Source organism: Tamandua tetradactyla, chromosome 4 (genome assembly GCF_023851605.1).
Source record: "Tamandua tetradactyla isolate mTamTet1 chromosome 4, mTamTet1.pri, whole genome shotgun sequence".
In the NCBI taxonomy this organism is placed as follows: Eukaryota; Metazoa; Chordata; class Mammalia; order Pilosa; family Myrmecophagidae; genus Tamandua; species Tamandua tetradactyla.
In genome coordinates this window covers 28,698,761-28,722,119 of record NC_135330.1, presented here as the reverse complement: position 1 = coordinate 28,722,119, position 23,359 = coordinate 28,698,761, and the positions used below count along the sequence as shown (strand labels likewise).

At 37.5% G+C, this 23,359-nt stretch overlaps 1 protein-coding gene across 9 annotated transcripts in view; it reads right to left on the bottom strand.

Annotated features, from left to right (window-relative positions):
* Positions 1 to 23,359, bottom strand: part of RABGAP1L (RAB GTPase activating protein 1 like) — a 734,005-nt gene that overhangs the window by 201,994 nt on the left and 508,652 nt on the right. For all 9 annotated transcript variants that reach the window (XM_077157041.1, XM_077157040.1, XM_077157043.1 and 6 more), the window contains one exon: positions 10,648 to 10,689. In XM_077157041.1, coding sequence (XP_077013156.1) covers positions 10,648 to 10,689 — 42 coding nt within the window. The remainder of the gene's footprint in view (positions 1 to 10,647; positions 10,690 to 23,359) is intronic.

The following is a 23,359-nucleotide window of genomic DNA, read 5'->3' as shown; positions in this document are numbered from 1 at the left end:
ATAGAATATTTAATCCACCTGTGTTAGTTAGATTCAGTTGTCAGCTTGGCCTGGTGAGCATACCTGATCTTCTTGCTGCGGACATAAGCCAACAGTACGTGAACCTCACCTGTTGCCAATTACATCTGCAGTCAGCTAGGAGGCGTGTCTGCTGTAATGAGTGACGTTTGACTTAATTGGCTGGTGCTTAAATGAGAAATTGCAACGTAGCGCTGCTAAACAGCTCGGCATTCCTCATCTCAGCACTAGCAGCTCAGCCCAGGCCTTTGGAGATGCAGAAAGAAGTCACCCCAGGGAAATCTGTTGGAACCCAGGGGCCTGGAGAGAAGGCCAGCAGAGACCATCCTGTGCCTTCCCACGTAAGAAAGAATAAAAGGGGATTTATTTTGTTAGTTCTTCAGAGGAAAGGCAGCTAAGTTTCCACTGAGTACCTTCCCACGTAAGAAAGAACCTCGGTGGAAACTTAGCTGCCTTTCCTCTGAAGAACCAACAAAATAAATCCCCTTTTATTAAAAGCCAATCCGTCTCTGGTGTGTTGCATTCCAGCAGCTAGCAAACTAGAACACCACCAAAAATATATTTTTATTGAGAAATCTTCACACACATACAGTCCATACATGGTGTACAGCATTTCCAGAACATTAACTAGTTCTATGGTGTACAATCAGTGGCTCATAATATCATAACATAGTTGTGTACTCATCACCATGATCATTTTCAGAATATTTGTATCACTCCAGAAAAAGAAATAAAAAGAAAAAAGAAAAAACTCACACATCCCATACCCCTTACTCCTCTCTCTTATTGACCACTAGTATTTCAACCTCTCAATTTTCTACCCTTTATCCCCTCTCCCCATTATTTATTTATTATCCATATTTTTTTGTTCATCTATCCAGTCCCTGGATAAAAGGGGCATAAGACACAAGGTTTTCACAATGACACAGTCACATTGTTAAAGTTATATCATTATACAATCATCTTCAAGAATCAAGGCTACTGGAACACAGCTCAACAGTTTCAGGTACTTCCCTCCAGCTCCTCCAATACCATAAACTAAAAAGGGATCTCTATATAACACATAAAAATAACCTCCAGGATAACCTTTTGACTCTGAAATCTCTCAGCCACTGAAACTTTGTTTTGTCTCATTTCTCTCTTCCTACTTTTGGCCAAGAAAGCTTTATCAATCCCATGATGCTGGGTCCCAGCTCATCCCAGGAGTTCTGTCCCACACTGCCAGGGAGATTAGCACCCCTGGAAGTCATGTCCCACATAAGGGTAGTCCCCGGATTTTGACAGAGCTGACTACTTCTTTTAATTTGATTTGCATGCCAAAGATCACCTTTCAAGGAATTTCTATATATCATCTAATCCCAAAAAGGAAGTCCTTCTCCATTTTGCATCAGCCCATTCTTCATAAACTTTAGCATGTGTTAAAATAATCATATTCATTTATTTATTTACTTTCTTCCGTTGAATGCAAGCTATATAAAAGCAGGGTCTTTCTTGATCACAGCTTTATCTTCAATGCCTTGAACGGTGCCTGGCACTGTTACTGAAGGAGACCATTGCAATGGCTCACGTTAGAGAGTTTAGTAGCCTAGATCTACCAAATGGAGATAGAAGGAAAGTGGGAGAGAGACTAAAATTTCTCAAGAAATAGAAACAATAAGACTTGGAAATGGATTAGTTATGGGGAATTAAGAAATGAAGCGAGTCAAGAATAACTTCTAGGTTTCTGGTATAAGCAGTTGGGTAAATGCTAGTGCCTTTACTGGGATTGAGGTTATTGGAGAAAGAATAGGTTTGGGAGGGCACGTTAGTTCAGTTTTAACTTCTGGATTTGATGTACCAGTGAAACATCCAAGTAGACATACTAAATACATAGCCAAACACTGGGTCTGAGCTAAATGTTAAGATGAGACTGAATATTTATACATGAAGACAGAAAATGAACAGGATCACTGTGCCAGTTCGAAACTGTTGTGTAACCTAGAAAAACCATGTTCTTGAATCCTGCTTCCAAATTGCTGGGTGGGATCTTTTTTATTAAGTTGTTTCCATGGATATGTAACCCACCCAATTGTGAGGGTACTTTTTGATTAGATGGCCTCCATGGAGATATGCCTGTATCCATTCAAGGTGAGGTTGCTTACTGGAGTCCTTTAAGAGGGAACCATTTTAAAAGCTTCAAAGCTGACACAGCCAGAGACATTTGAGATGCAGAAAGAAAATGCCCCTGGGGAAGCTGTCTGAAGAAGTAGGAAAAGAAAGCTAGCAGAGGTCACCATGTGCTTTCCCAGCTGAGAGACAAACCTCAAACATCATTGGGTCTTTCTTGAAATATCAAGGGATCTTTCTCTGGATGCCTGTTTGGAGAAGGGCCATTAAGTGAGCAGCAAGAGGATGTATCTCTGTGGAACTCCAAATTAATGGCTAGAGAAAAAAAAGAATGAGCAAAGGAAATAAAGAAGTAGAGAAGGGGATAACTGATTAGAAGCCAAGAAAATATGTTTTTTTAAAAAAGGGGAAGGAAATGTTATACTGATCTGATAACTGTTGAGCGTTCAACTAAGATAAAAATGGAAAGATGTTCAATAGATTTAACAAGTTGTTAGCTGACTCAGCAAAAAAGTTTAAAAAATCTGAGTAGAGAGGGTTGAAAAGCAAACAACAACAAAAAAAGAATTTCAGAACTAAATATAATATACAAAGCCCCTCCAAGCTTAGAGAAGGTGATCCTGGCTAAATTTTCAGTTTAAAAAAAACAAACAAAAAAAAGATGCTCCCTAACAAAAGAACATAACATTGGATTTTTCAAAATTGTCTGAATGGTATATTTCCAATGAAACAAATTATAATTACTTTTAAACTGCTTTTTTTTTACTTGCTTTCAAAGTACAGAAAATAGGAAAGTTTAGAAATTCTATCTTGTTCACGATATGGGGAGAATTCACCCTCTTATATTGCTGGTAGAGAACAATTTTGAAATACATATTGAAATTTAAGGTGATTATAGTTTGACCCAGAAATTCCGTTTCTAGAAATTTATCCAGGAGATAGTATCAGATAAGCGGGCAAAGATGTGAATTTAAGGATACTTGTTATGGTTTTGTTCAACACGAAACTATTTAAATAGCCATAAAAATTAAATATAAAATTGGCTAAATAAATGAAAGTATATACAATGGGATACTAAACATTAATTAAAAAGGAAGGAAGTGGGGGGATGCAAGGATAGTTCAGTGGTAGAATTCCTGCCTGCCACGCGGGAGATCCAAGTTCGATTTCTAGTCCATGTACTTCCCCCAAAACAAACAAGCAAAACAATGAAAGCCAACCAAATAAACAAAAAAATTCAACAAATGATGCTGCAATAATGGGATACTCACATGGAAAAATAATAAAATGTGACCCCACCATACAGCATAACACACACACACACACAAAAAGAGGAAGGATTCTGTTATAACTGGAATTGGAATTATGAGTGGGTTTTTGTTATCTCTGGTTTGTTTATACACACACACACATACTTACAGAATGAGCATATAATATTTGGGGAGAACGAATAAAAACATTCTCTTCTTTGCTTTTTACCACAGTCAAAAAACAGATAACGGGGTGTGTCACGGCGGCTCAGCAGGCAAGAATGCTCGCCTGCTATGCCAGAGGACCCGAGTTCGGTTCCCGGTGCCTGCCCATGTAAAAAAAAAAACAAAAAATACCAAACAGATAATGCACTCTGAAAAATTTCTCTGCCCAACATGAAGTGAATAAGATTAATTCTGACTGATCAATTTCAATCTATTAAAATGTACTATGCCATGACTATTGAATGCTTTGTATAATAAATGAACTAGAAGGTGTTCCTCAGTTTAAATCAACAATAATTTATTTTTAAAATATTTTTATTGAGAAATCTTCACACACATATTGTCCAGTCATATTATACAATCAATGGCCCACAATATCATCACACAGTTGTGTATTTATCACCATGATCATTTTTAGAACATTTGCCATCACCCCAGAAAAAGAAATAAAAAAGATAAAAGAAAAAAGTCATACATCGCATACCCCTTACCTCTTCCCTCTCGTTGACTACCACTATTTCAATATACCCAATTTTTAACCTTTTATCCCCCTTTATTTATTTATTTATTTATTATCCTTATTTTATTACTCATCTGTCCATACCCTGCATAAAGGAGCATCAGACATAAGGTTTTCACAATCACATGGTCACATTGTAAAAGCTATACAATTGTCTTCAAGAATCAAGACTACTAGAACACAGCTCAACTGTTGCAGGTACTTCCTTCTAGCCAATCCAGTATACCATAAACTAAAAAGGGATATCTATATAGTATATAAGAATAACTTCCAGGATAACTTCTTGACTCTGTGGGAAATTTCTCAGCCACGGAAACTTTGTTTTATCTCTCTTCCCTTTTTTGGTCAAGAAGGCTTTCTTAATCCCATGATGTCAGGTCCCAGTTCATACCAGGAGCCCTGTTCCACATTGCCAGGGAGATTTATACCCCTGGGATGCATGTCCCACATAAGGGGATGGACAGTGTGTTCATCTGTTGAGTTGGTTTAGACACAGAGGTCGCATCTGGGAAAAAAAGAGGTTTCTGGGGGTGACTCTTAGGCATAATTATAAGTAGGTTTAGCTCCACCTTTGCAGGCAAATTTCATAGGGGTGAACCCCAAGATCGAGAGTTCAGCCTATTGATTTAGTTGCCCCTCTGCTTGTTAAAATATCAGGAATTCCCCAGATAGTGAAAGATGAATATTTCCTCCTTTCTCACCAGTCCTGCAAGGGGATTTTACAAATACTTTTTTATTTATTCTCTGTCCAAATTACTCTGAGATATATCATGGCATCACACTAAACTGCACAAACGAACAGGATATCACTCCCTATTCAAGATTTCATGTAACTATGGTGTTCAAACAAATTGATCATATAAATTTAGATAATGCACTACACAAAACATACGTTTTACACCAAATAAACATCTCTTCCCCTGATATCACACAGAAGTTGCAGTTCTAAAATATGGACCACGTCATCTTTTGCCCTGTATTTTGATTCACCTTAGTCCTATTTAGATCAGTGGCATTTATATCTAGAGCTGAAGTCTGATCACTTTTGAACTTTTTAAACAGTTGACTCTTATAGCTTCAGTGCTCTCAGTCTCAGGTGTCAGTTTCAAGGAACAATCAGGTTATACTCAAATAGCTCAGTATCTCAGAATTTAGAAATAACAGTTATAACTCCTAAATACATGTGACTGCTGTAAAAGCTTACAATCTAGGGCCCTTTACAATAAGCCCCAACCTGATAACGCACGCTCTTGACTTCAATTCTCCGAGTCTGTACGTTATACTTGGTCCGTATGAGTGAGGCATGATACTTGTCTTTTTGTTTCTGCCATTTCATTCAACATACTGTCCTTAAAGTTCATGTACCTAGTTGCATGCCTCACAACTTCATTCCTTCTTGCAGGTGTTCAGTAGTTCGTAGTATATATACAACCAGTTTCCTCTACCTTCCCTCAGTCACTGTACCCCTAGGTCACCTCAATTCATTACCAATTGTGAACATTGCTGCCATAAACACCAGTGTGCAAATGTTCATTCATGACCCCACTCTAGTTTCTCCAGGTATATACTGAGCAATGGGGTTCCAGGATCATATGGCAACCCTACCCCTAGCCTCCCGTGGGACCATCATACTGTCCTCCCAAGGGGCTGCACTTCTCAGTTTCTCTACCGACAGTGAATAGGTACATCTTTTTCTCCACATTTTCTTTAGCACTTGTTTCTCTCTGTTCATTCTTAAAGTTTTATTCACATATCATACAATCTAACCGAAGTAAACGGGTATGCTTTTGCAACCATAATCTATATGACCACATTACCTTTTCTTCTGCAAAAAATCCATATTCCTCCCCTATGTCTCCCCTCCTTGTTGACATTTAGGTTTTGGCATAACGCCTTTGTTACATTCAGTGGAAGCATATTACAGCAGTACCGTTGACTACAGACCTTAGCTTGCATTGATTGTACTTTTTCCCGTGTATTTTCCATTTTCAACACACTGCAATGTTGACATTCATTTATTTCTCCCTCACACAAAAATATTTTTTATATTTGTACATTTAGCCACCATTACTGTCCACTCTAGCCACTCTTAAGTTATACTGTCTCACTTTATCCTCTATCTTTTTTTTTACATGCCCCGGGCCCTTCTCCCTCAACTATATTCACATTCAGCTTCATTCAGTGTACTTATATTATTGTGCTACCATCTGGTGGTAATGTGCTATCCATTTCTGAATTTTTACAATCAGTACTGTTGCACAATCTGTATTCCTTCAGCACCAAATGCCCAATCTCTACCCTATTTTATCTCCTGATAACCTGTGTTCTTAACTTTGACTCTCAAAGTTCACTCATTAATATAAGTTCATATTAGTAAGACTATATAGTATTTGTTCTTTTGTGTCTGGCTAATCTCACTCAGCATAATGTCCTGAAGGCTCATCCGTGTTGTTACATGCTTCATGACTTCACTCTGTCTTACAGATGTGTAATATTCCATCGTATGAATATATCATGTTTAGCTGCTTGTCTGTTGGTGGACATTTGGGCTGTTTCCACCTCTTGGCAATCATAAAAATGCTGCTATAAACATCAGTGTGCAAATGTCCATTTGTGTCTTTGCCTTCAGTTCCTCTGAATATAAACCTAGAATGGGATTGTTGGATCATACGGCAATGCTCTATACTTAGCTTCCTGAGGAACCACAAAACCGCCTTCCAGAGCACTTGTACCATTTTACATTCCCATCAACAGTGGATAAGTGTGCCTCTCTCTCTACATCCTCTCCAGCACTTGTCATTTTCTGTTTTTTTTTTTTTTTTAATAATGGCCATTCTAGTGTGTGTGAGATAATAGCTCATTGTGGTTTTGATTTACATTTCCCTAACAGCCAGTGAAGTTGAGCATCTTTTCATGTGCCTTTTAGCCATTTGCATTTCCTCTTCTGAGAAGTGTCTTTTCAAGTCTTTTGACAATTTTTCAATTGGATTGTTTGTCTTTTTGTTGTTGAGTTGAAGACTATATATATATATATTCTGGGTACTAAACCCTTATCTGATATGTGGTTTCCAAATATTGCCTCCCATTGCATAGGCTGCCTTTTTATTTTCCTGGCAAAGTTCTTTGATGCACAAAAATGTTTAATTTTGAGGCGATCCCATTTATCTATTTCTTTTTTTCAATGTTTGTGGTTTTGCTGTAAAGTCTAGGAAACCACCTCTTATTACAAGATTTATATGCTATTTCCCTACATTTTCTTCTAACAATTTTATGGTCTTCACTCTGATCCATTTTGATCTGATTTTTGTATAAAGTGTGAGATATGGACCACCTTTCATTCTTTTGTATATGGATATCCAGTTCTCCAAACACCATTTAATGAAGAGGCTGCTCTGTCCCAGGTGGGCTGGCTCGACCGCCGTATCTAAGATCAATTGTCCATAGATGAGAGGATCTATTACTGAACACTCAATTCGATTCCATTGGTCCTAAACTAGAGTTTTAAGAACATATCTAACCTACCTACTGCACATTTCAAATACTCTAAATGATTTGATGATTGTTGAATCATTCTTTTTGCTCTCTAGTTACTGGGTAGACTATTCCTAACCGACTGCCCCATAAAAGCAGATCCCATTCAGAAAGAAGGTATCTTTAAACCATATTCAGCAACAGAGATGCTGGTCCAACATATATGCTATTTAAAAAGAAATATAAATCCAGCTTGGCTACTACTGAACCATAAGACTTAAAGCAATCATATAACGTCTTGGGTCTTAGTTCCCTCAATTTCTAAATTTCTAATTGGTGGGGGAAAGGGGGAATTAGATGGTCTGCTCTTTATCATTCTCCTACAAATAATACATGGACATTTAATGTGTGCTAATGAGATCCCCTATGCTAGCACTTAGCACAGAATAAGTACCTAAGAATTGTCAGTTCCCTTTCTAGTTCTCTTTATCACAAGACTTACCTCTAATACCGGAAAATCTAAAACCCCTCCACAGTTATATTGAAAATTAGTTAGGCTGTGTTCATAGGCACTTTGAGCTATCTCTCAGTTTCTTATTTTTACATGACCACTTTTATTTGACATACTGGATTAGAAGTTAAAAGTGAGTCATTGTCATGTATGTTTGGGGTAATCTTTCTCCAGGTGACGTCAACCAGATTAATCAATGAAGATATACCTCTATATATTCTGTCTTTATGTAGGGTCAGCACCAGGATTCACATATAAGGAAGGGACATAAATATAGGCTATTAGTAGTTAGAAGGCACTCGTTTTATCCTTAGTCAATTGCTATAGACGATGTTAGATGAGTATCCACGTATTGCTAAAGAAGAAACAAAATGTCTTTCTGCCCAGTAAACTAGAGAATGTTCTCTGTACAGGCTTGGTCTGGGTTAATACGGCCAAAAGTCAATGAAAATAATATAAACAAATCAATATGTAAATCAGAAAGATAATTAACTAAAAGTTGCCCAAAAGACAGACTAAGTATGTACTTAGTACATGACTAAAGAAGGGTCATCAAAAGGAATGAGAAAGAAAAAAAGAACTCATATAGGGAAAGATATAATATCTGATGAAAAAAATTAGACATGCTGAAAAAAATCAGAACTTGTTGGAATTCTTTACACTTACTTTATGGTTTAGTATTGTTTTAGTCTAAATTACATAATATTTCACAGCTTAAGCATTCTAAAAGTCTTATCCTACCCCTGTTCAAAAGGACAGCATAGAAAGTTTTTTATTTTTATTTGTTATAATGACAAGAAAAAGAAAATTAGCAGTAGAGATCCATAAGTTCATTAAAAGATACAACTATATTTGTATTATTTTACTAAACATATTCCTAATATTTCCCTAATTTCTAAAGTAACGTTGGTATAGTAGTTAGGTGCAGGTATCAGCCTGGCCAGGTGATGGTGCCGAGTTCTGTTTCTGCAGACTTAAATCATCATTGGAAATTAATGTATGGCTGATTACTTCTGTGGTTGGCTAAGGGTAGTGCCTTCTGCAGTGAGTGACGTTTAATTTGATTATCTAGAGGCTTAAAAGCAGAACTTGGCACAGCTCAGTACAGTCCAGCAGAGTTCAGCGGCAGCCTAGCACACCTCAGCTCAGCATTCTGAGCCAGCTCAGGCCCAGACATTTGGAGATGCAGAAAGTAAACGCCCTTGGGAAAGCTGTTTGAACCCAGACGCTGGGAGAGAGGGCCAAAGGATGTCATGGTGTATCTTCCCAAATTAGTAAATTTGTAACTAAATAAATCTCCTTTATAAAAGCCCATTCATCGGTGGTGTATTGCAATCCAGAAGTCTTAGCAAACTAAAAGATTTGACATAAAAATGTTCATATATAATCACAAAACAATTCAGTGAATAATTCAAATCACATTTTATGAACTTCTCAATGAGCAAATGTTTAACAGTATAAGAGATGTGGAGCAGCTACCCATTTCTTGAGTTGCATATGGTCCATATTATTTTATGCCTTTGTTTTGAATCAAGGTATGTTAATGGTTAAGAATGGAGGCTCTCCTAAGATAATAAGTCATTATCTTTTGGAGGTTTAAAGAAGAATGATAGGGGATATAAAAAAGTATTTTGAATTACTTTGGAAATAACAACAGTAATCATAATAATGACAGGTAATGTTTATGAGGCAATAAAATTTTCTAGACACCATTAAGCACTTTTATATATCATCTTATTTAATTTTTACAACCTCATAAATTAGTTTCTATTATTATCTCAAAATTCAGGCTCTGAGCACTTAGAGTAACTTGCCCAAGGTCAAACACTAGGGCTGAAATTAGAACTAAATCTCTCAGAGTCTAAAGTCTGCAATTTTATTCATTACTTTTTACTGGGAAAGGGGTGAGACTGCATCTTTTTATAAAGAAGGCAATTATCACTTTCAACAACAAAATGTCATCTTTAACTAAAGGATAAAAACTGGCTGGGTTATTTTTACCAGCTCTGCACCAACCACCTTGCTGATCCCACAGTGTTAAAGGTGCATTGAAATGTTGATGTAAAATCCAACAAGTTAATTATAATTGAATCCTAAAGTGTCATAAATTTCTAGCTAGCAGGGATAAACCTGCAAATTGAAATGTACAGAGTTTTTTTTTTAACAATTTAATTATATGTTTAGGTACCTCCAAGGATGTTATTATAGTAAGTATTTTTAGAAAAGCTGGCATCGTTTTGATAGAAAAGACATTTTAACTTCTTCTCTTATATCAACCAACCCAGATGAATAAAAACACCTTTAAATGTTACTGGGAGGAGTTACTGTATGGCAAGGTTAAATGGATTACAAGAAAAACAAACAAACCTCAGCTAAGCAACAAAGTTTGGGGTTGGGCAGATAAAAAAGGATCACAGTTGCTCACTATAATCTTTTTTTCAAGAACCTAGAAACCAAATGAGTCAAAGACTATATATTGAATTATTCTGGTTCCAAGGGGAGAGAAGTGAGGTGGTTTGGTAACTTCAAAATAAAGACACACTTACCTTTAGGAGAGCCAAGGCTACATGAAAGATTATATTCAAACCCTGAAAGAGAAAAGAAAAATGAAAATCAATAATGCTATATATGACATTGTATTAAGTATTCCCACAACGTCCATAAACAAATTCCCTAATTGCTTTCATTTTCATATACAATACTAATTAAACTAAGAGACTTTTTCAAAGAGAAGTATATCCTTTCTTGTAAAGCTCACTGCAAATTTCAGATGCTATTTAGTTAATGTTCATGTAAAATTATTTTTTTTTTACAATAAATTATTTTCCTTCGATCCATTTCTGGATTATTTGCACGGTTTAAGGTTTGTGAAAGTTAAGTTCTTTCTCAAGATGACAGTTTGATTAGAAGTCCAAAAATATTTACTGAAATCCCTATGTCCCAGCCAGGACATCTAGGTAATGTGGTTAAATTGCTAGTAGAAGACAGAACAAAACAAACAAAAACCAGGATTGCTGATGAATGAGAGAGAATACAGGAGAGCTGTAAGCATCCAAACACTGGATTACCACTACTGTTACCGCTTCATTGTTTGGTTTAGTGCTTGCTTTCAAGTAATATTCATACAACTGGATATGTAATTAGGGGCTGACAGATTTCTTTTTCTTTTGCTCTCTCTGTTTCCTTTTGTAAGAAAAGCATGTCAGATACTGTGATGGTTAAGTTCATGTGTCAAATTGGCTAGGTTATTGTGCCCAGTTGTTTGTTAAAGCAAACACTGGCCTGATTGTCACTGTGAGGGTATTTCACAGATTTAAATCATTAGTCAGATGATTGCATCTATAGGGTGATTACTTCTACAATCAACAAAGGAAATTTCCCTCAACCATGAGAGATGTATCATCCAATCAGTTGGGGGTCCTAAAGGGAGAAATGCTGATTTCAGCAGTCAGAAAGAATTTCTATCTGTACTTCAGCCAACCAGCTTCTCCTGCGGAATTCATCAAGATCTTCATCAGAGTTCCAAGCTTGCAGCTTGCCCTACAGAATTCAAACTTGCCAAATCCTATAATAAATCTCATAATATTTACATGTATATATCAGTTCTACTTCTCTGGACAGTACTGACTAATACAGATCTTAATACAATTTTTTTTTTTTTTTTTTTTTAAAGGAAAGACAGAGAGAAGGAAGGAAGGATAGAAGGAAGGAAGAAAGGGAAACATCTTTAAACATTTTCTTGTTTTATTGTATTCTGTTTTTCCGTTTTTGTTACATGGGCTGGGGCCGGGAATCGAACCGAGGTCCTCCGGCATAGCAGGCAAGCACTTTGCCCGCTGAGCCACCGCGGCCCGCCCTCTTAATACAATTTTAATTAGAAAACGAGAGCAATATTTCTTTATAGATAAACAAATTTAACCACTTCTTGAGAAGCCACATTGTAACTGAATTTTGAACTCTGAATTCAGCCCTACTACTGAATAGAGGTTGAGATATTAAATTCAAGAGACAGGGAATCTTAAATGTTCAAGTTAACAGAATCAGAAACAAGATTGTCATGGAAGGTGCTGTTTCATTGTAGTAAAAGTCATCACATGTGATGTGGTGTTTTGGAGCCCCAGAAAAACATGTTCTCAAACTTAATCTATTCCTATGGCTAAGAACCATTGTAATTAGGGCCTTCTGATTAGTTACTTCAGTTATCATGTAGCCTTTCAAACAGGATACATCTTAATCCTATTATAATGAGTCCCTTGTAAGCACAATGAAATTCAGACAGAAGGAGAGTAAAAGCTGTGAGAAACAAGAAGCTGAAATTTAACAGAATCTAGGAAAGAACATGTACACTGCCATGTGACAGAAGAGCCAAGGATCAAGGATCACTGGCAACCAGCCCCAGAGGATCATTCTTCAGGAAGAAAACATCACCTTGATGACTCGTTGATTTGGACTTTCCCTTAGCTGCAAAACTGTGAGCTAATAAATTTCCATTGTTAAGGCCAACTTATTGTATGGCATTTGGTTGAGCTGCCAAGGAAACTAAAATACATGAGAGGAACAATATTTAAGGTCCCATAGGACCTGAATCAATGTGTCTAGGACCTAGTCAATGTGCCCCCTTCATGTTGCCAGCAATATAATCTGTCTACTTTTTTGGACATGGAGCTGTATCAAATGTACTATGCAAACAACTTTCAATAAAGCATGTTTTTTTCTGTCTCCAAAACTCATACTTTTTTAAGAAATCAAAAGCAGTAGGAAGTAAATATAATCAGATAAGGAGGTAAAAACAAATTGACACAGTTCCCTTAATCCTGATTCAGTATTGCCAGGTGGAAACCTTTGATTAGATTGTTTCCATGGAGACTAACCTACTCAACTGTAGGTGTGGCCTTTGATCAGATGGAGATGTGACCCTGCCCATTCAAGGTAGGTCTTGATTAATTTACTGGATTCCTTTAAAAGGGGAGACACTTTGGAGAAAACACAGTTGCTTCAGAACCGACACAGACACAGGCGTTTAGAAATGCAGAAGCCCCAGGGCACACCAGTTGCTTCAGAGCTGACAGATGCAGACGTTTGAAGATGCTTCATGAACTGGCAGAGAGAGCAGATGCCTAGACACAGATGTTTGGAGACAGAGAGCCCAACAGATGTCACCATGGGCCTTCCCATGAGATACTGAACAAACCAGAACCCAGGATTTTGCCCCGAAGGAGCCAAGTGAAGGCTCACAGATGCTTAGAGAGGAAACTACTGGCATCAGAAGCTGGAAGCAATGAAACTGGAAACAAGGACCAGCAGACGCCACTCAGGTACCTTCCTATGTGACAGACATCAGCCTTTCTTGAGTCAAGGTATCTTTATCTGGATGTCTTAGTTTGGACATTTTTATGTTCTTAGAACTTTAAAATCTTTTTTTTTTTTTTTTTTGGCATGGGAAGGCCCCAGGAAATGAACCTGAGTCTCAGGCATGTCAGGTGAGAACTCTGCCACTGAGCCACTGTTGCCTGCCCAAATGTGAACTTTTAACTTAATAAATTCTCTTTTTAAAAATCATTCCATTTCTGGTATATTGCAATCCAGCAGCCTTTAGCAAACTGAAATAGCCCCCATATCATAACTGCCAGTTTTCACTTCTACCTGAGAACTAAATCTACCATGGCTGTGGTTCTTGTTTTTTTCCAGCTCACTGATCAAAACGTTATTTTTTTAATTACAAAAATTGTAATCTTCTCTCTAGTTCTCTAAACTTCAAAATGCTTTGATCATTTCTCCTAATCCAGATTCCTACTCCACCTCTTCTTCCCAAATCTTTTTACTGTACTCTGTGAAACCTCCACTGCTAGTTCAACTAACTTGGTTATATTCTGACTCTCCCTGACAAATATTGCTCCCACCTCCTTGCTCTCACAGGAACAGCAAAAGTTCATTGATTCTAGTAACAACCTGTACTATACCCCATTTTTCAGAATATGAGAGTGACCAACCCAAATTTATATAGGTATTAGTAGCAGGTGAGGATAGCCTATGGTGGTTTGAAGCCATATGTACCCCAGAAAAACATGTTCTTAAATCTAACCCAGTTCTCTAGGTGTGAACCCATTGTAAGCAGCACCTTTTGATGAGGTTACTTCAGTTAAGGTGTGGCTCAGCCCAATCAAGAAGGGTATTAAACCTATTACTGGAGTCCTTAATAAGAAGAATGAAATTGAGATATAGAGAGGAAATCCAGAGGTAGAATCAGAAACTGAACATCAATAGAACCTGGAAGAGAAGGGAGAGACCAGGAGATAGCACCATGTGCCTTGTCATGAGACAGAGATACCACCATGTGCCTTGTCATGAGACAAAGTAAGGACCAAGGATTATGAGCGGCCAGCCTCAGAATGCCATAATCTTTAGGAAGAAATTATTGTCTTGTGATACCTTAATCTGGACTTTTTCCTAACCTCAAAACAGTGCACAAATGTCCATTGCTTAAATCGACCCAGTTCATGATATTTTTAAGTTGTCCAGGAAATACTTGCAAGCCTCTTGATATCTAGTCTAATGACATTTCATCACATAGTGCTGAAATGTACCATTGTAAGCATTTATTTGATGATTGAATGACAAGTAGCTACCCCATACTTTTGAGGATTGATTCTTTTTCCTATGAGCCAGAAAGCCCCACTAGATCAATGTATAGAAACATCAACCAAATTATATTAAGAATCCCTTTTCTTTAATTATCTCAAAGTTAAACTATTTGATAACCGAGCCAAGAAAAATCACAAATAATAACTCGGAGATTAAAGAAAAAAATTAAAGGTTTCCAAAAGAGATAAAATTGTTCTCATAAACACAAGAGAAAAATTTATTCCTAATTTTAATTTTGTACATACTTTTAGTTCAGTGATATGACTTCTTAGCTACTAGATATTTTAGAAGTCACAAACTATAAGACAAAGTATATGCTAGATGGGACTAGGGGAAGATGACCTATAGAGACAGCTGTCAGAATTAAAATATAATATCTGGCAGAAATAGTAGACATATATTTTTAAAAATTTATAAAATTTATAGCTACCTGGGCCCATTTGGCAAAGGAGTCAACAACCCTCCTAATGTTCATCAAGATAATCCAGTAGCATTAACAAATACTTCTGTTATATTTAAAATCCTGTGCTTAAGAAGGGAATATAGTGGTGTGTTTCAAATAAATAAATATATACATAGTTTGGAATGCAAAAAGGTAATTTTCAGTTACCAGAAAAGTTTATATATGTGAACTTCATCAATACATTCAGAATAATAAGGTATTACTACACCTGCTTATTTAAAGCTCTAAACATTATCCATAACAATCAAGAAAAGTAAAGACTTCATATGACTTAAACTAAAATAAATAAAATAGAGTGACTGGACTATGCAAACAAATAAGATACTTTCAGACTTCTGAGGTGTTAGAGATCAGGAAAAACTTGCTATTCTATCAAGTTCTTTATTTCATTATAAATATATCCTGAGTTCCTGAGAGGAAAGAAGTCAACCTGAGTTGGATATTTAAAAATATCTATTCTTTTCTTTTAAATAAAAGTTATTCTCTTTGGCAATATAATTAGAATTGTGATTAAACTACAGGAAGCCTTCATAGGCTGGTTATCCTTTAGCCAGTTTAAAAGCGGGGCACAAGAAACACGTTGGTTTTAAGATGATAACATCAGTGCAAACTTTGGTCCTCAGCACAGCCTCCTAACAAGGACAGAGCCAATTACACGCGAATCACCCTTCATTTCTCTAAATCACCATAAACTAAATCTCCTGCTACTTTATTTTCTACTTATTCTTTCCTAGTCCAACTTCTGCTTAATTGAGATGAAAAAAAAATATATATATATATGAAAACATTCTTAAAATGAGATGTCCCCCAGTCTCAGGAGGAGTAGATTCTAGTAATTTGTTCATTATTGAGGGGTAATGGGACTCAAAGTATTAAATATATGTGGAGAACTATTAAGTATGAAAATAACAGGTAAATATGTTATTATAGCCACTTTTAATTTATTGTACAAGTTCTAACTTCTGGTGCAAAATAATAAATAGCCAAAATCCAGTGTATGTTTTCTATGCACCAAAATCTAGGTTATGTTAAAACCATGTCCTTATTTAGTCCCACAACAACCCTAAATTTCATTTTATAGACAAGGAAATTAGGACTTAAAAAAGTCAAGAAAACTTTCCAAGGTCACATTGATCTAGAATTTTAACTCATGACTATTAAGTCAGAAAACCTGGTTCAATGAATTAAATAAATAAACCCTTCTTTGGGTATTATTCAATGGCCCTCTGATTTCTAAAGGATTGATATGATTCCTTTTATTTACGGTCAAGCATATTTTCAGAGCAAAAAGTGAAAGGGTAACAACTAGGTGACTTCTGCCAAAACCAAGTTCTATTATTTTTCTCCATATTGAAGCCATAGAAAGTAGCTGTTTGCAGGATATGATATAATTAAAAACCCAGCTTGCTGTGGAAGAAAAGGGTCACCACGTTCCTCCAGTGACAACAGATTGAGATTCCCTTGTGTGCAGGAAGAAGTGGTTTCCTTAACTGATTGAGATACTGCTGTTTTAAAATTCAGTCACAGTCTGGAAAAGTCTTTGCTTTAAAGACCACCTACATGCAATTGCCCCAAATTAAATAATTGTTCCAAAGTGCAGATCATGGTGTTCCTGGGTAGGCCAACAATTGAGCACCCACAATCTTGCACAGAAAGGCTGACAGCAGAGCACTCACTGAAACAAAGACAGTGAACATTTTGGCTCAGATGAGCAGGCAGTCGTGGGCTCAGAGGGAGCTGACAGATTGTTTAAGAAGCTGTCAAAAACTATGCTGACAGCACTGAGAATAAATGCTAAAAAGGTAGTGTCAAAAAGTGCCAAATGTGCATCAGCACCTAGGCCTTTGGAGATCAAAATAAAGAGGAAATAGTGTGTTGAAACGAAAATCCTAACATCAAAGTGAGAAATGATCAAGCCAAAAGTGGCCAAAGCAAATGGCCAAATACAGACAAAGCAAGAGGAAATGGAGAGTAGTTGCCCTTTCTCACACATTCAAATTAGGACATACACCTCAGAAAAAGGAAACGGCTAACTTATCAAGATAGCATATATTGGGGATTGAATCATGTTCTCACAAAAGGCACACTTAGGCCCCAACCTCTGGTCCTGTTAGTATGGGCCCACTGTAAATAGGATCTCTTGAAGATATTACTTAAGATGTGGCCTAACTTAATCAAGTTTGGATGTAATCTAGATTACTAGAGCTCTTTATAAATAGAATGAAATATATATATATATATATATATATATATATATATATATGGAGTCCTTTATAAATGACATGACTATAGAGAGAGAGCGCGCGCGCGCAAGACAGAGAGACAGACAGACAGAGAAGCCACTGGGAACAGCCAGAACCTGAAAGTCAACGGCACCCTGAAGAGAATGGAGAAGAGGCTGCCATGTGAATTCTCATGTGACAGAAAAGATAAGAGTTTTAGTTTGCCAGGCTGCTGAAAGCAGATACCATGAAATGTATTGGCCTTTAGCAATAGGAATTTATCAGTCTTGAGGCAGCAAAAATGTCCAAATGAAGGCATCATCAAGGCATCATCAAGACAATACTTTTTTCCTGAAGACGAGCTGCCAGTGATCCTGAACACTTCTGTCATAAGCAAGACACATGGTGGCATCTGCTGGTCTCTCCCTTCTCTTTTGGGTTTCACCGACTTAAACTTCTTGCTTATATGGCTCTCTCTCTTCCTCTCTGTAGTCATGTCATTTATAAAGGACTCCAGTAAGAGGATTAAGACCCATCCTGAATGAGGTGGTTACACTTTAAACTGAAGTAGCCTTATCAAAAGATCCTACTTTCAATGGGCCCACAGGAATGGATTAACTTTAAGAACATGCTTTTCTGGGGTACATACAGTTTCAAACTACCACACCAAAGAAACCCAAAGATTGCTGGTCAGCAAGAAGATACTGACTCTGGAAGGAAGCAAGCTTTCTAATGTCTGAAACTGTGAGCCAATAATTTCCTACTGTTAAGATAATCCATTGTATGATATTTGCTTGAGCAACTAGGAAACAAAAATAGTTTTGGCATTGGAAAGTGGGGTGCTACTATGACAAATACCTAAACTTGTGGAAGTGGCTTTGGAAATGGGTTATGGGTAGAGGCTGGAAGAACTGTGAGTGCTTGATAAAAAGAGCCCAGATTGTTTTGAAAAGACTGTTGGTAGAAATACGGATGTTAAAGGTGCTTCTGTTGAGGCCTCAGAAGGAAATGCTGCATGTGTTATTTGAAATTGGAAGAAAAGCAATCCTTGTTATAAAGTGGTAGAGAAATTGGCTAAATTGTGCTCTGATGTCAGATTGAAAGTATAACTTGTAAGCAATGAACTTGAATATTTACTTGAAAGATTTCCAAGCTAAGTGTGAATGGAACAGTCTGTCTTCTCGTAGCTTACAATAAATGCAAGATGAGAGGTATAAGCTGAGAACTAAACTCTTAAGTACAAAGAAACTAAAAACTGATGGCTTGGAAATTCTAAGCCTGTCCAGAGAGTGTGCGCTGAAGCTAGGGTCTGAAGTGGCTCTATCAGGGACCTCCCTAAGCTTTCAGGAAGTGAATTGCTAGGTCCATGTGAGGTTTTATTGAACAATCATTTGCTAAGGAGGGTGTGACTGAACATGGATCCAGGAAGCCATTTCAGTGCAAGTCAGGATTGAAAATTCAGTTATGCAGGAGGATCTATTGTAAGTTTTACTGTCTGATGGTTTGGACCTCTGCGAACTGCATGGAAAGCCAACAAGGCTTTTATGCAATTTGGATGAGTAAAACCACTGCCAGCCTGGGACTGAAAGAAACAGACAGGGGGAAGAACTGAAGGAAGAATGACTTCAAGGAAGCCAAGTCTGAACTGAATTGTTCTTCTTGGCCAAGAGACTGGACTCACCTATGTGTACAGAAAGGGCAGGTTTGCCCCTGAGCTCAGAGGGGTAGGCCATTTGACCCAGCATTTGAAGGAGGTGGGCCTTGCACCATGTTGTTCAGGGAAAGCGGTGCTACCCCAGTGCTTGGAGAGGGTGGAGCGGTGCCTCAGCATTTGCAGAGAACCTGATCACCAACTGGATGCTTGGGAAAAGATGGGCCCAGTGCCCAGGGAGAGCACGGCTGCAGGGAAGCATTTGGAAAGGGTAGAGCTATCCCTCTAGCAGACATAAAGGACAAAACATTGATTCCCAAATGACTCTCAGAACTTGAAATCTAATGGAGTTTGCCCTTCTGGGTTTTGGGCTTGTTGGGGACTCGTGACCCGTTTTCCTTTCTATTTCTCCTTTTTGGAATGGGAATGTCTATCCTGTGTTTGTCCCATCAATGGGAGCAGAAAACTTGTTTTCTAGGTTTTACAGGTCCACAGGGAAGGAATTTTGCCCCCAAACAGACCACACCCTTAAATTATTTTGATGAGACGTTATACCTAATATTGTTACTAAAATGACTTAAGGCTTTTGGGAGTTAAGATGGAATCTATGTATTCTGTATGTTGAATGAACATGTCTTTTGCGGTCTAAAGGCAGACTGTTGGGAGACCGAATCATGTCTCCCACAAAAGGCATGCTCAGGTCCCAACCTCTAGCCCTTTGGTGTGAACCCACTGTAAATGGGAGCTATTGAAGATGTTACTTCAGTTAAGGTGTAGCCTGCATTAGCGTGGGCTTTAACCTGGATTACTAGAGTCCTTAATAAGAAGAATGAAATTTAGAAGAGACAGAGAAGCCACAGGGGACAGCCAGAAGCTGGAAATCAGTGGCAACTAAAACAACATACAAAAAGTATATAAAGTAAACTGAGCACTTGGTAAGTATTTAATAAATGTAATTCATCATTAGGTTCATGTGTTTATTGCCTATGATTTGGTGTCAAACGCTGTAGGAATGCAATATACCAGAAAAGGAATGGCTTTTAAAAAGTGAATTTATTAAGTTAAAAATTTACAGTTCTAAGTCCATAAAAGTGTCAAAACTAAGGCATCCAGAGAAAGATACCTTGACTCAAGAAATGATGTCTGTCACATGGGCAGGCACATGGCTGGCATCTGCTGCTGTCAGGTTCTGATGTCTGTGGGCCCTCACTTGGCTCTTCTGGGGCAAAACTCTGGGTTCTGGCTTGCTTAGCATGTCATGGGAAGACATGACGATGCCTGCTGGGCTCTGCATCTCTGAATGTCCATGTCTAGACATCTGCTCTGTTGGCACTCCAAGCATCGCCAACTGTCTGTGCCTCTGTAAGTTCTGAAGCAACTGTGCTTTCTCCAAAAGTCTCCCCTTTTAAAGGACTCCAGTAAACTAATCAAGACCCACTTTTAAGTTGGTGGAGTCACATTTCCATCTAATTTAGAGGTCACACCACAATTGGGTGTGTCACATCTCACGGAAACAATTCAATCAAAGTTTCTACCCCATAATATTCAGAATGAAGAGAAATAAGGCTGTCCTCACAAGATTGGATCAGGAAAAACTGAGGTTTTTCTGAGGTACATAACAGCTTCAAACCAGCACACCTACCACATACCAAAAGGTAATCACCATTGAATATATATTTTTCACTTAATCTTCTCAACAACCCCATGGTATCAATGTTGTGGCACCATTTTATAGACGAGGACATTAGGCTCAGAGACATCAAACTGTTAGTAAACAGTAAAACCAGGACTAGAATGTCAGACTTAACATTAATCCCAGCTCTAAGTGAGATTTTGGTTAGATATCTGTGATGGATTAAAGATGGTCAAAATTCTTTGACACCTGTTTCATTGAACGGTGAAGTCTTCGTCCTCTCTTCTTGAATCTGGGCAGGCTCAGCTACTGCTTTGCCCAATATAATATGGTGATATTATACCAGTTTCTGAGCCAAGGCCTCAAGAGACTTACTGGCAGCTTCCATGTCCCATCTCTTGTAGCACTCAATCTTGGAAGCCAGCCAGCATGTATGTAAGCACAATAACACTTAAAAGCCCATGATCTAAGAAGCCAATCAATAAGGAAAGGGTCTGGAGGATGAGATGCCATGTAGGAAGAAAGAGAAGCCAAGGAAAACCAAGGTGTTAGGTATGTGAGTGAAGGAGTCTTCTTGGAATTGAATCCTTCAGTCCCAGGTATACCAGCTAACGTCATGGATCATATATGAACCACCCAGCTGAGCCCTTTCCAAATTCCTAACTCTTGAAACTGTGGGCAAAATACATGCCTGTTTTTAAACTTTTTAAAGCTTTTCACTTGGGAATTATATTGGATTTAGAAAAAATGTGCACAAATAGTACAAAGAATACATACTCTTCATCCAACTCCTCCAAATGTTAACCTCTAACGTTATTAAAACAAAGAAATCAGTATTCAAATTTTGTTAAATGTCCCAAGAATGTCCTTTTTCTGGTCCAGGAGCCAATGTTGGATCACACATTGAATTTAGCTGTCAAATTTCCTTAGCCTCCTTTAATCTGGGACAGTTTTCAGACTTTGTCTTTCATGACCCTGACACTTTTGAAGAATACTGGTCAGTTATTTTACAGAATATCCCTCAATTTGGGGCTTTCTGATGCTTTCTCACATTAAATTCATATTATTTTTGACACAAAGATCACAGGAATGATATTGTGTCCCTCTCAGAAACCTACATAATATCATTATTCCTCATTATAAAAGCACAGCTTAAAAGTAGGTTAACTAGAAGAGTATATCTTTGGCTTCTGTTTGATAAATTCCTTACTTCTATGATCTGTAAAGTAATGTTTCTCCACAAAAAGAAGGTGAACATAACATATAATTACCATGCAAATATAAGTAAGAAAATACTGGCCGCTCTTAAATATAGATCCCATAGCAAGAATACCGTAACATGTTAGTTAAAAGTCTTTTACTTCATTGTGCTTTCCATACTGTAGGCTTTTTAAAACTTCAGTATTTTACAATGGCTAGATAGTGGAGTTTGATGGACTATCCAGCAAAATGTGACGTTTTGGTTTTTGTTTCTGCATGGCCACTAGAGGTCAGGATTGAAGCATTGAAAACCAAGCAACAACATTAAGGAAACTAAAAAGATTTCTAGGATTCTTACAGCAGCCTTCTACACAAATCTGTTTAGTCATGCTGTTTTAAAAATCTTCATGGCTAAGTCCTCCCTTATGGCCACTACTATATTTCACTAATATAAAATAATTTGATGATTCCCATATCAATTCATTTATTTAACTTTTTTTCATAAATAATCTTAACATTAATGAATTCAAGAGATAAGAAATAAATTTAATATATCAATGCCTCCATCTAGTCGTCAGTGATTGTTTTTGTTTGTTTGGTTTGCATTTTTTTTTTTAGGGGGGTGGCGCATGGTCTTGGAAGTGAAGCTGGATCTTCTGCATGGAAAGCGAGCATTCTATCAATGAACTCACCCATGCATCCCTGCATTTTTGTTTTTTTTGTATGCTGTATGGCAGGGATCACATTTCATTCTTTTTCCAAGTGACTATCCCGTTTTTACAGCACCATTTGTTGAATTTTTGTCTTGTTTGTTTTGGGGAAGTGCATGGGATAGGAATCGAACCCTGGTCTCCCATATTGCAGGCAAGAATTCTACCACTGAACTACCCTTGTACCCCACCCCTGCATTTGTTTTTATAAATGAAATGCTGAAAGGAGGTAGGTCTACAAAGTCTAAGAGAACTTAACCATGGGTGACTCTGGGAACAATTCTTAAGAGGTTAGTGACAACCGAATTGATACTACCTGGAGCAGAGTAGGTTTTCAACACTTACTTCACACCTACTTCAACAGCAGGTTGAATGAATGGTTGAGATGAATAGGATAGTTACGATCAAGGAAACAGACCTTCAATAAGAATTAAAATCATGAAATCTTCCTCAAAATAGTTTCTTCCCATAAAATCTTTATATTAATTGTATACTTTTCTAGTTGTTGTTCTTGAGCAGAGAAACAGAACCAACGTGGTTCTCTTTATATATGTAAACAATTTATTATGAGTAAATGGTTTACTTGACTGTAGGTCTAGCAAGTTTGAACTCTCATATGGCAGGCCTCAAGCTGGAAATTCTAATAAAGGTAAGGCTGAAGTCCTTAGTCCAAATTCTGCAGGGGAAGCTGGCTGGCTGGAAATGCCAGCAAGAACCAGTGCTGAAGTTGGGTCAAC